Source organism: Rhinolophus sinicus, chromosome 17 (genome assembly GCF_057876585.1).
Source record: "Rhinolophus sinicus isolate RSI-liver-muscle chromosome 17, RSI-T2T, whole genome shotgun sequence".
In the NCBI taxonomy this organism is placed as follows: domain Eukaryota; kingdom Metazoa; phylum Chordata; class Mammalia; order Chiroptera; family Rhinolophidae; genus Rhinolophus; species Rhinolophus sinicus.
This window is the reverse complement of record NC_142517.1, coordinates 192,998,528-193,012,751: the sequence shown is the minus strand read 5'-3', so window position 1 is coordinate 193,012,751 and position 14,224 is coordinate 192,998,528. Positions and strand designations below refer to the sequence as shown.

At 33.8% G+C, this 14,224-nt stretch overlaps 1 protein-coding gene across 3 annotated transcripts in view; it reads right to left on the bottom strand.

Annotated features, from left to right (window-relative positions):
* SPAG16 (sperm associated antigen 16) overlaps positions 1 to 14,224 on the bottom strand; it is a 749,410-nt gene that overhangs the window by 633,891 nt on the left and 101,295 nt on the right. For all 3 annotated transcript variants that reach the window (XM_074312750.2, XM_074312756.2, XM_088793833.1), the window contains one exon: positions 9,440 to 9,567. In XM_074312750.2, coding sequence (XP_074168851.2) covers positions 9,440 to 9,567 — 128 coding nt within the window. The remainder of the gene's footprint in view (positions 1 to 9,439; positions 9,568 to 14,224) is intronic.

The window sequence follows — 14,224 nt, the reverse complement described above, 5'->3', positions numbered from 1 at the left end:
CCTCTAATCACTTAAATTGAATAATAAGTACTATATGTGTGAATATAATGTAGTTGAAATACTATATAAATTGTTAAAGAGAAAAAGAAGTATATTGGTATTAGTTCTAAACCATCCTCGCTGACATTCTACATTCCAAAGATAACCTGTACTTTGATCTTCCATTTGCTTTTCTATTACATAGTAGGCAATAGAAATTACCAGCATAAAGCTAACAAGGTGGAGTGAGAGATGGCTTCTACACTGGAAGATTATTACTGCATCGCCATTCCATGGAAATTTGACTTGCCTTATCATAATAATATACTCCAGAAAAAGTTTTATGCAAAAACTAAATGACTTTATTTTTTCAAACACTGAACCTATGTCCTAAGAGAGACAAGCGTAGTTTCATTTTCACCAACCTTAGTTAATAGGTGGGATTTTTATGCATTGTCGGCACTACACATAATTGCTATATATAATTATAATATGTCCAACAATGCCTTCTTGTAGGTCACTGTGGTTATTACTATGGATCTGGATAATTAAAAGAGAATGAAAAACTGTTCCATCCCCAGAAGGGCGACTATAGGTCTCTTTCTTAGTCTATGAAATGCTGGAATTGAAAATGCTTTGTGAGTCATCTGTGACCAATGAAAAGGCTTTTCCATAATTTTAGCTGTAAGTTGACCCAAAAAACAAATCAGACCACCTTCAGAAAGATGACAGCTGCTCAACAAACCCAAAATGTCTAAACAAACTTAATTTGAACCTGGAGAGAGATATATGCAAGGGCACTAAAGACAATCTGAAATAAATTGAAGATCTACTCTCCTAATTAGATGATGTATTTATTCATGGAAAACACCCCAAAAAATAAATAGGTCATTAAAATGTATGTTTACATTTACTGTAAATTCATGCACCTCTTCCTTTTTAAAGATAATGGCATAACTGTTATCATTATTTAATGGAAGTTAAATGAATATCTTAGTACTTTGATAGTAAACTACAAAATCACCAGGAAGTAAATTACAAAACAAAACTAATATAATCTTTATATTATAGAAAATGTTTAAATTATTCTGTACACTACTTATAAGTAATGGTTACAAATAGTTTTATCTGTATGTAATTATCCTCCTAAAGAGAATTTTCTCAAAGCTCCAAGAAGTTATAAGTTCTTTACCTTTGATAATTCAAAATTTAAATATACACTTTGCTCTAATATGTTTCTTTTTTGTTTGGGGGCTATAAACACAAAAACTACAACATGATTTAAGCTTATTATAAATATGCATGGTAAAATACCATGTAAATATATAGTTAAATTTTATAAATTTATAAAAAGGATTTAATATCTAATTTGAAAACTCATTTTTTGTAAGCATCTTATTCTTTTTTAATATATTCTGGTATAGGTATATCTTTTATTTTTATTTTTAATTAAGTTTATTGGGATGACATTAGTTAGTAAAATTACATAGGTTTCAAATGTACAATTTTATAATATATCATCTATATGTTGCATTGTGTGTTCACCACCCAAAGTCAATTTTCCTTCTGTCACCACATATTTGACCCCCTTTTGGGTACATTTTTTAAAAAAGAAATCAAATGATATTTCCCATTATAGTCAAATTATATGGGATAGGAATTTTTAAATAGAATCACTAACAAAAATAAAAATTATTGCCTGACTTTTTTTAATTTATTGGGTTGTCATTGGTTAGTAAAGATATATAGGTTTCAAGAATACAATTCTATATATCATCTATAAATTGCATTGTGTGTTCACCACCCAAAGTCAATTCTCCTTCCATCACCATATATTTGACCCCCTTTACCCTCTTCAACTTTCTCTCCCTCCCACCCTTATGCTCTGGTAACCACAAATCTGTTGTTTGTTTCTATGAATTTTGCTTATTTGTCTTGTCTGTTTGTTTCTTTCAATTTTATATCCCATATATGAGTGACATCATATGGTTCTCAACTTTTTCTGTCTGACTTATTTCACTTAGCATGATAACCCTAAGAACCATCGTCTTGCTGCAAATGGTAGTATTTCATCTTTTCTGATGTCTGAGTAATATTCCATTGTATATATGAACCATATCCAGTCATCTATCAAAGGACACTTTGGTTGCTTCCATGTCTTGGCCACCGTGAATAATGCTGCAATGAATACAGGGTTACTATATCTTTACGGACAAATGTTTTCAGATTTTTGGGGGGTAGATACCCAGAAGAGGGATTACTGGGTTATATGGTAATTCTATTTTTAATTTTTTGAGGAGCCTCCATACTGTTTTCCACAGTGGCTGTAGCAATCTACATTCCTACCAGCAGTCTATGAGGGTTCCTTTTTCTTCACGGTCTCTCCAACACTTATTACTTGTCTTGTTGTTGATAGCCATTCTCACAGGTGTGGGGTGGTAGTTCATTGTGGTTTGGATTTGCATTTCCCTAATATCTTGTGAAGTCGAGCATCTTTTCATACATCTGTTGGCCATTTGTATGTCTTCCTGGAAGAAGTGTCTGTTCAAGTCCTCTGCCCATTTTTCAATTGGATTGTTTGTTTTTCATTGTTATTTAGTTGCATTAATTTTTTAGATATTTTGACATTAGCCCTTTATTGGAAGTGTTGTTTGCAAATATCTTTTCCTATTAGGTTGGTTGCCTCTTGGTTTTGTTTAAAGTTTCTTTTGCTGTGTAGAAGCTTTTTAGTTTGATATAGTCCCATTCATTTATTTTTGCTTTTTACTTCCTTTGCTTTTGAGGTCAAATTCATAAAATCCTCTCTGAACCCAAGGTCCATAAGTTAGGTACCTGTTTTCTTCTATGCAATTCATTGTTCTAGGTCTTATATTTAGGTCTTCAATCCATTTTGAGTTAATTTTGGAGTATGGTGACAGACAGCAGTCTAGTTGTATTCTTTTGCACGTGGCTTCCCAATTTTCCTGGTTCCATTTATTGAAAATAAATTGTACGTGAAAACTCACATTTTAAAATATACTAGTGTTTTCTTGAAAACACACAGAATTCACAGCCAAAACAATAAGCTTTACATTGACCTATAGTAAAAAGTTACATTTAAATAATGTCCTTTTTTTTTTTTGCATTAAGTGCTACTTAGTCACTTTTTCTCTACTTCTGGTTTCTGCTTCTAGGAAAGTGCATGAAATAATACTAACATGAACCTAACTACTTGCCAGGCAACACACACATATGTGAGATCTATGTTCACAGCACAGTCTAAGACAGGGGTGTGCAAACTTTTTTCAACGTTTTTCACCAAGGGCCATATGCAGTAAAATATACAAACAGCTGGGCCACTCACTCGAGGTGAAGTACGTATTGCCTCACCTGGTTTATTTAAGTAAACTAAATATATTTTTGGAATTTGCTGCAGGCCAATTAAAAATGGATTGCGGGCCGCAGTTTGGACACCCCTGGTCTAAGGGGTCCCATCCAGATCTAAGTCCACGTGGAAATTTCACAGGCCTCCTAAACGTAACACGCCCAACCCTAAATGCCAAGCTTGCTTCTCCCTTAGTCTTTGCCATTGAAATTTATGGTTACTCTATTCTGATTTGCTCTGACCAAAAACCTTGAATCATCCTTAACTCCTATCTTTATCTCTCACTTCACATCCAGCCTCTCAGAAAATCCTGTTGGCTCGCTCATCAAAAAATAAAAATCTGACCACTTAGCTTCTAAACCACTGTCATCATAGCCCAGAAAATCTTTACAACTCTCTTGGATTACTGCAATAGTTACTAACTAGTCTGCCAGCTTCTACCCTTAACCCCTAGGACAGTCTAGTTTCCACACAGCAGTCAGAGCAATGTTCTTGTCGTATAAGTCAAATTGCATCATTCTTCTCAAAATCTTCTAAGAGCTTTTCAAATTCCCCGAATAAAATTCAAAGTCCTCTCTACTGTGATCTGTATGTCCTAATTCACACCACCTTTGGTCCCCAAATGCCTAACTTCATTTTTTCCTCCTCTTCTCCAAGTTCACTTACCATGTTTATAGTGAACTCCTGTTGAAACATTCTGCACATGTTCCCACTTCAATGGCTTTGACTTGCTGATCCCCTGACCCCCTTCCTTTGTTCTCTGCATGTCTCACTTCCTCACCTTCTTCAAGTTTTCATTACATGTCACCTCAGAACAACCCTGGCGACTCTCTTTAAACCTGCTTTATGTTTCTCTGCAGCACTTGTGGTCATGAAACATTATTGGTTTATTACCTGTTTTCCCTGCAACAAATATAAGCTCCCTGGGAACAGATCACTATGTATTTCGGTAATTGCCCAGAATACTGCCTGACAAATGCTCAATAATATTTTGTTCAATGAATGAGTGAACGTGAAAGTAACTTCAGTCTTTCCTTTAAAAAAAAAATAAATTAATTTATCTTATGTAACCTAAAATTTTTTTTCACGAAAACATAGTGCATTAGTCAGGGCAATTAAAGCAGTATCTCAAGCTATGTTTAATGTAGGTTAGGGAACTCTCCAAGCAACACATGACACTGGGATCCATGGTCCTTCTAACATATCTCATCACTTTCAAAGCCCTTTAACTCCAGCTATGAAGATGAAAACAGCGAGAGGAAAGAATCCCAATGGAAGTCTTCAGGGTTAGGCCCGGAAAGGGTCAGAATTAATCACTCAACTCAACTCACTTCAGAAGGCTGTGGGATACAATCTTTCACTGGGCCCAGGGAAGAGGAAACTGGATTGGTGAGCATCTAGACAGTCTCTGACACATATAAGCTAGAAAAAAGCATTAACCACTCATGTTCTTTTAAAAATCATTTTAATAAAATACTTTAAAATGTATGCTGCATGTCTACTGAGAACCATGATGGAAATAAAGTAGCATGACAGGATTGAAAGTGTAAGAACGGGGAGTAAGATAGTGGCTGTTTTTCAGGAACTGCCTCTCTAAGGAGGTGACATTTAAGCTGAGATATTACAGATTAGAATGAGTCAGACATGCAAAAACTGGAGAAGCAACAACACAAGTAAAGGGAAGGGAAGGGCTAGTGTAAAGTCAGGAGTGAGGGTGGTATGTCTGCAGAAGAGTGAGAAGGCTGGGGTGGCTGAGGTTACTGAGCAACGGAGGGTGGAAGAGCGTGTGTCCAATGCAAAGAGAAGTGGACAGTCATCTCACCTTGCAGAGCCTGGCAAGCCACAGTAAGAAGTTTGGATTTTATTTCGAAACAAGGGGAAGACATGTTGTACTTAAAGAAGGAAGTCTTATAATCTGATTTACATTTTCAGAAAATCCATTTGGCTATTGTGAAGTGAGTGAATTATTGTGGTGTAAGGTGGAGTAAATTAGTAGGCTTCTGCACCAGTATGAGACATGGGCACAGTAGTATCAAGGGAAGAGGGGAAAATGTGAATATATTCTGGAAGAAGAGCTATCAGACTTACTGCTAGATATAATGGTGGGGATTGTGAGGGAAAGAATGGGGAATCAAAATGACCGCTAGGCTTTTGGCTGGAGTAAATTCACGTTTTCCTTTTGCAAAATGGAGAAGATTAGAAGACCTGGTTTTCTGGGAGAAAAGAGTTATTTCTGACATAATAATCTGGAGAAGCCTAGTAAATATTCAAGCTCAGGGGAGATGTCAATGATAAGGATATCACCATGGGAATTATCAACATATGGAGAGAATTTAAAGCCTGAGAATGGAAGAGGCTACTGACGAAGTGCAGACTGTGAGAAGATGAAGCCATGAGGCTGAGCTCAGGGACAATCTATCAACTGGAAATATGGCAGACACGCAGCAGACCTCTGAAGACTCGGAGCAGGGCAGCCTGCAAGTCAGCAGGAAGAGCGGAACCACACAAATAATGGGAGTCAGGAGCTGGAAACCAGGGGTGGTCGGTTGTACTGACTGCAGCTAAGAAGTGAAGAAAACGAGAACAGACAAGTGACCACACACAGGCATGGAAGAGTAGTTTCAGAGCAGAGGAAAGGAAGGGAACTCCACTGGAGCGGAGAATGAGAAGAGCAAGTGGAGGCTGTTAGTTCACTCAGCACTTCTGCCGACCTTTTCAGCAAAAAGGAAAAGCTTCCGAGGAAATAGCATAGGCTTGGTGGGGAATTGTCTGGTCAAGAAAGATTTTTTTTTTTTTTTTAACTAATGGGACTTACTGGAGAACATTTTCCAGACCACTGGAAACCATCCTGTAAAAGTAGGAGAATGACATCTACCTAAATCAGAACTTAAACCTCTCTGAACTAACCTCTCTGATTTAAAATCCTTCCGGTTCTTTCACCTACAACATTGCACTCTATAAAAATGCAAATTAGTAAGACATTAAGAGCTTTTAAATTATCTGAAATTTAATAATCATTTATTTTATTATAGTCTTGTTAGAAAAACATAGTAAAAATACACTTTAATAAATCTGTTTTTCCAGGTAAAGAATATGTAATTTGTAAATTCTGCACTTAAATCTAATTAATTATTTTAATATTTAAGTTTAAAGCAATTTTCCTCGGCCATGCTTGTCAGAGGGGAAAAAGTAGTTTGGCCAAATTCATAGGTCATATAAGCTGGAAAAATTGTATGCCCAATTATAAAAATAGAGATTACTTCCTTGATATTTTTCTATAAAATAATGTATGACTTACTAAATGCTTTATAGTTTGCTTTTGAATTAACCAGACCTGATACAAATTCTCTCTCTGTAATTCTAAGGACTTCTGAGCCACGTTTGTGTGTAAATGCCTGTGTGTGTGTGTATTTGTGTGTGTGTGTGTGAGAGAGAGACAGAGAGAGAGAGAGAGAGAAAGACAAGGAGAGAAATGGGGAAAATAATAACTGCCTTACAGAAATACAAAGGTCAAAAATAGTGTGCATAAAGCAGCTGAATTCTGGCATTTATATACACTGAGTAAAACATAATTTATTATAGTTTATCGTTATCACTGATATTCTTTCATTACCATTGTCATTATTATTATTGTTACATTGATGAAGTTAAAAAATCTATATACCATAGAAGAACTTTATTTCCACTGATGGTAATTGACAAACAAAAATAAATAAATAAATTCGCAGTCAATTGTAAAACAAAAACCTCTTTTCTAATTCCTTAACGAAACAATTGAGTCAATAAGCATTACATTAAAGACCTATAAAGTACCAAGCCTCTGTGTGTGTATGTGGGAGGAGGGCAGTGGGTGATTTGATTTTAAAGTTACAAACAGAAAATATGAAATTATTTGAGAAACACTAAAAATTTATAGTTGAATTTTATGTAATGGCTAGTTAAGCGATGGTAGTATAGCATGAGACTACAGAGAAAGAAGTAGAATAAAATAGGTTGGAGAGAAACAACTACATGGCAAAGAAAACATAATATAAGGAAGCAGAAAATGAGACAAATTGGAAATGAAGAAGATAAAAAAACAAGTCCAGGTAAATGAGTTGTCCTATAGTCACAGCTTGATCTTCCTTTGAGGTACGTTACGTACGTTACTCTAGAAGATCAGTGTTTATTCTTTCTACTAATCTTTTGTTTTTGTTTTTTTACTGCCTAACTCATAATACCAAAGCTTTCTCTCCTAGTGGACTAACTAGTGAAGACTGTGGCAAAGAAATTATTCCCTAGGTTGCGGTAGTAGTTATCACGGCAGCTGTCTTTCCAAAGGCTGGAAATATATTAAGCTAAAATTCAGATTTTGTCTTTGACTAAGAGTTACATGTTTCCTTCTTTTTCTTCTCATTTTCACTGAATAGAAGCTTTTCCCTTAACTTCTACTTAATTGCTGGATTGACCAACCTTTCCCATTCTCTCTATAAAACACACTAGCTGTGCTCACTGCCTCCCAACTGCTCAGGGCTCTCCGGCCATGCATGCCCACGTAGGCCTGCACTGGCTACTCCCTGCAGGCACGATCCAGGATTACAAAGAGTCAAAGGAGTTTGTTCCTAAATCTCCTCATAAGCCAGTTGTGTTTGCTATTGTAATATAATTAAAGATTAATCAAAGGGATGAATTATGAGTGTGACAAGGAAAACTGCTGTCCATAAAAATTAAATTAATGCTAGGGAAAGGTAGGGAGATCATCTCCTAAATGTATGACGTTCTTGTTTCAGATTTAAAAATACCACAAAATTCAAATTGTAAATGATGCATTACTGGTGTAGTTTATGCAAGAAATATGTTGTAGAATTCCAATCAACAGTCACTTAAGCAAAGAAAAAGCCATGGCCTCATCCCAAAAGACCGGCATGTGAAGGGAAATGCACTGTTAAGTAGCAATAGAATAAATACTTAAGGTGTGAATGTATCCATCTTTACTAACAGAACTTTTCAGTTTCATTATCCTAGTGGTTTGGGTCATGCAGCTATTAGGTTGGTGCAAAAGTAATTGCGGTTTTTGCAATTATTTTTAACCTTTTAAACTGCAATTATTTTTGCACCAACCTAATGGAATCATATCTGCTGTGCTCTTAAGATATCATAGAATATGTTCTTGCTACATGGAAATAATCAAATAGGATTTACAAAGTAGGTTACACATAGAGTCATCAAGAGCAGAGGAAACTTTGCAAATGAAAAACAAAACCACAGGTAAATGTACGTAAATTATTACAGTTGGTTAACATCCCATCCTGAGACATTTGTCCTCATTGAGTATAATGGAAGCAATTACATGTTTGCCATACATTTTTTACAAATTTTACACTTTTGAAGGTTGATGACATAAACTTGGAATTAGAAGAAAATACAAGGAAATAATATTACTTGCCTAAGCCATAATGAAAATAATATATCCATGATAATCTACAAAAGCTGACCACTTACTAAAATTTTAATGTGCCACAGACCGATATGATAAAACGCATGTTTACAGATTCTCCACAGAAACATTTTTCTCAAAAACTCTGAATAACTATGAATTGTACAAGATTTAAAATGTTTTTGTGCATATAAATATGTAGATTCATAAAATAATGTTTTTTAATAAATACCAAGAAGTAACTTTTGTCTTCAAACCAATGTGATTATGGTTCACGAAACTGTGGTCCTGAAAACAAATAAAACTATGACTCCTTAATGAGAATAAATATATACATACTGGCAAAATTATAAGTAAAATAAACAAATGAAATGCGTAGTTGCTTTATTTAAAATAATCCCTACAAACCTCTCTAAAAACGATGTGTGCTTTATTCTAAGCCAGAACTGCAAGCTCTACAATACACACAATAGAGCACTTAGTCCGAACTGCCACCGACTGCCTAGACCAATTAGTTTTAAGATTTTTGCAGCAGCTATGAGCAGATTCTTTCACTGTTGATAGGCATTTGGAAAGAGGCTAAGAGCAAACCACTTTGACCATGAATGGCGGTAAGAGTACCACAATTTAGTCATAACAATAAAATCTCAAAGGCATTAATAAAACATCAAGAATCCTACCAGCTCACTGGAAGGCTGTGAAGTCGAAATATGTTATTCAGCTTGTAGTCAAATTTTGCTGGACAATTATTTTCTTTACAAAAGTACAGGTTTGGATTCGGTTGCATATCTGTGGGAAATTTTGAATCCTAGAGAAAATAAAGCAAGAGCTGTGTATAAAATAGCCACTATCATTATACACATTGATATTGTCTTATTTAATGTTAAATCACAGCACAAACATTACTATTATACTCTCTCAGGACTGAAGTCCTTCATTTCCTATTTCATTTTTTAGAAAATATGTAAAACAGATAAATTTTTAAATAAGGCACCTCTTATTTGCATAAGTCTAAACTGCAGGCTACATGATAAAAATTATTTGAAAACATTCCTTTATTGAATTACAATGAAGTAAATACAATGCTGTCTTATATTCCTCAACTGTCTTTTTTCAATAAGTTTCTATCCCCAACAGTAATGTCAGCAAAATCTGTGATAATTCCTACACTCCATTTGTTCTATATAAATAGTAAACTAAAAACGCTTTCATTGAGTAACAAAATAATATTTGTTAATCGATTAATTATGGTTTTCTTCTTTTAAATCTGAGGACAGAGTGCTAACTTAAAGGCACTGAAGGTAAGGGATATCTGTCATAATCATTGTAAATCTCACATACATTGGAATCCACATGTGCCAGCTGTTGCTCAACTCCTTCCCTCCCAAGCAAATTCTAACTAGAAAACAAAGATCATTTTCAGTCCATGAGAAAGTAGTCTCTCCTCGGGGGAAAGAAGACATGCTGTAAAAAGGCACTTAATTAACACTTAATGATGGAAGGATTAAGTGTTCAACTCTACAAGGAAAGGAAGTAACCAATCACCTCACAATTAATGCTTTAAAACTGCCTTTTGAGAGGAAGGCACATCATTCATTTATTCAAAAAATATTTATAAGTGTATTTTATCCAAACACTACTAGGCATGGGGAATTCACCAATGAACAAAGCAGATAAGTCTCGTCTCATGGAGATTGCATCATAATGGATTCTTTAATATATCCTCAGAGCTAGAAAATGATAAAGCCAATTTTCGCAAATGAAGTATTCTTCTGATTACCAAAGTAATACACATTCATATAGAAATTTCATGCATTTCATAACACTACAAAGAAAAAAATTAAGTCATCTTATTCTCACCATCCAGATGTAATCACTAGTAACATTTCAGTTTAATCATTTGTCTGTGTTTTTTCCCCCGCTTTTTACAACATTGGGATCATGCTCTATTATCCACCCTCCAGTTTTCATTTAACATTTTATCACTGCATTTTCACATTATTTACTCTGCTTTGAAAGAATGATAAATGCATATTTTACTTAATATTCAGATATTTTTGTTTCCCTTATGATTATCAATGCTATGAAGATGAACAGTTTTCTCTGTTCATAAACCTGTACTTCACTGATTATATCTTTAAAGCACAATTCTAGAAGTGTAAAAATAAAGAATAACTCAAATATAATAAAATGAATATGTAACAAATATTCAGAAATGCTATGTGAATTTATACTCTTGCCAGTCATACGGTACTGTGTAGAATTCACCACATCTTTGTTAACTGTTTGCGTGGACATGTGCCCCCCACACACTCATATTTAAACCAATCCATTCAGTAATTATTTGACTAATATTTATTACTGGCTGTTTATTTCATGACAGGACTAGTTTCAGTTCTTACAAAATATCACTGAACAAAACCCACAAAATTCCCTCCCTTGTGGAGCTTGCATATTAGCCTAGGAACACCGTGGACAATAAAAATAATAAACATGTAAACTGTATCTATAAGGTAAGAACTCTGGAAAAATTGTTGCTAATTCATATATAAAACTCATTATATTTATATTCCTTAAATTAATTGATTCGATTAAACTTTTATTTATTTATTTATTTTTGTATTTCATTTTTCTGAACTGCATATTTACGCCTTTACAACATTTCTCTATTGTTGTGATGATACTTCATTTTAATAATGTAGCTTGGGCTGGAAATGGAGGGAGGGTAAATTATTATGTTGAGAAATGTAGCAAGGTGGATTAGAATTCAATCTCGTATAATTTTTGACTACATGGAAATATCTAGAACTATAAACCTATTATCTATAGCAATTTCTATAAGTACTGTTTAATCATTATAGAAAACTAATATGCTAAGGCATTTAATAAAACCTAATCAACTACAATCTATTTACTAGTAGCTGAGAAGAATACAGGACAATATAATAATAAATGGACTATTTAAAAGACGATTTACAACAAAAGCAGCAAAGGCCTATTAACAGCAATTCTATCTAAACATAAATATAATTGCAGAGGCAAAATATAAGACCCCTTATATCATCCAGTTTATATTCTGAAACATTCCAGGAGATGATAGCCAATAAATGGGCAGGCAGGATCAGTGAGGTAAAAATGGTATACATAAATACAGACAATGCATAGAGAACAGAGGAAGTAAAATAAATCTTAAAACAATTCTTTCAAGTTACATAACCATTACAGTTTCTTTTTATTGACAAGGTGCAATTGGAAGGCAATTTTTACAAAATCATTCAAATTTTATAAAACAAAAAGGACCTACAAAGGTAAATATATATATTATATATATATATATATTTACCTTTGTAGGTCCTTTTTGTTTACATATATATATATATATATATATATATATATATATATATATATATATACATACACACACATACATATATATATTATATATATTTACCTTTGTAGGTCCTTTTTACTACAAAGGTAAATGCTAATACACACACACACACACACACACATACATATAATATATATTTACTTTTGTAGGTCCTTTTTATGGTAAAAGGTCCTATTTATGGTAAATGCTTATATATATATATATATATATATATATATATATATATATATATATATATATAATAATTACTTTTTATATTATACCTTCCTTTACCATTTAAATATTTTACCATACGTGTTATTTTTACTTAAGTTTTTAAATATTGTAGTGTTTGTAAGGAAATTAGCCCTGCATATGTCAAATGCTGTCAATTTTTAACTAGTATTTTCAAACCATTGTTTAACTAGATATGATATAGCAAAAAAACATTGATTTAAATAACTATCGAGGGGCGTCCAGATGGCTCAGTTGGTTAGAGCGTGAGCTCTGAACAACAGGGTTGCCAGTTCAATTCCCGCACGGGATGTTGGGCTGTGACTCCTGCAACTAAAGATTGAAAAATGGCGACTGGACTTGGAGTTGAGCTGTACCCTCCACAACTAGATTGAAGGACAACAATTTGACTTGGAGCTGACGGGCCCTGAAGAAACACACTGTTCCCCAATAAAATTAAAAAAAAAAACCAAAAAAAAAAACTACTGAAATAAAACAAGTTCTGTAGGTGTAACAGAGACTATTAGAGCTCTTCTACATTTCCCAGCCTCCCTTGAAGTTAAATTGCCTTAAAAATTATTGAGATCTAAAAACAGGATGTGAGTAGAAATGATATAAGCAAACACCATTCCTAACCTTTAAACACTCCAACATTGTTCACCACTTCTTTCTCTACCATAATGACTTTAAAACACAATGTCCTAGATGGTGTAGCTACAAGATGGCTGCCCATGTTCCTGAGTCACTGAATGGAGGAGAGTCACACAGTGGAGTCACACCACCCACAAGTTAAGAATGAACTTCGTTGTGAATGCACTTGGGACTTGGGGCTTATCTCTTGCAGCAGCTAATATTGTTTATACTGACCAACACAGTTGGTAAATGGTGATGATTAATCATTGACCATCTACATTATTTTTTTTCAATATAAGGTTAAAAGATGACTGATTTAGATAGACACTGCATTAAATAAACACCACATTAGAACAAATTTTAATGTGGTTTTATCTCCTTGTTTTAAATCCTCATGTGAAGAGAAAATTACGAGAAATGGAAAAATTTTGTTCAGGCTTCTGTGCCCTCATTATTTCATTCATCATTCAAGTAGTCCATTGCCTGCTGACAAACTTCATGCATCACTACCTAGGAATGACAGAAACCTGACATTATCAGCAAGACTTGATTGAGCTAATTGACATTCACAGTCTAAGTATGAAAATGAAAGTGAGTCAGGGAAAGTCTTCCTTAGTTAGTTATGTATTTGTTCAATTTCTTGACCTTTCTGTTTGTTTGCATTACTGTAGCTTTATATTGTAGGGAGAAGGATTATACTTGCAAAATGTTTGCACGTGTATTTAAGCATTTTGTATCTAATACTCCTGAAGTATCTAATTATTTTTTAAAGATTCCACTCTATATGATTATGTCAAGCAAAATAGTTTTAGTGCATTTTAAAGCTACTACTGAGTTGTTTTTATCATATGTGGGATATAAAACTAAAAGGAAGAAGTGAACAAGACAAACAAACAAAATCTCAGTATGATTTTTAATGTATGTTTTTGTCTCTGGTGAGATCCCCACATTGTTAGCTTCCTTTGAGATGTTAATCTACATTTTTGATGACTGAAGTGTCCACAAGACTTAATATGAATTATTCAATAAAAGTTGTGAAAACTGGTATAACTATTTGGGAAGAAAAGGTAGACTATTGCATTTTATCCTGTCCCCAAATTAATTCCAAATGGATTAGAGTTCCATGTTAAAAAATGAAAACAAAGAAAAAAGAAAAGAAAAAGAAAATCATGAAGGTACCAGAAAGGATATAGATGTAAATATTTATCTGATCTTGAAATATGGAAGC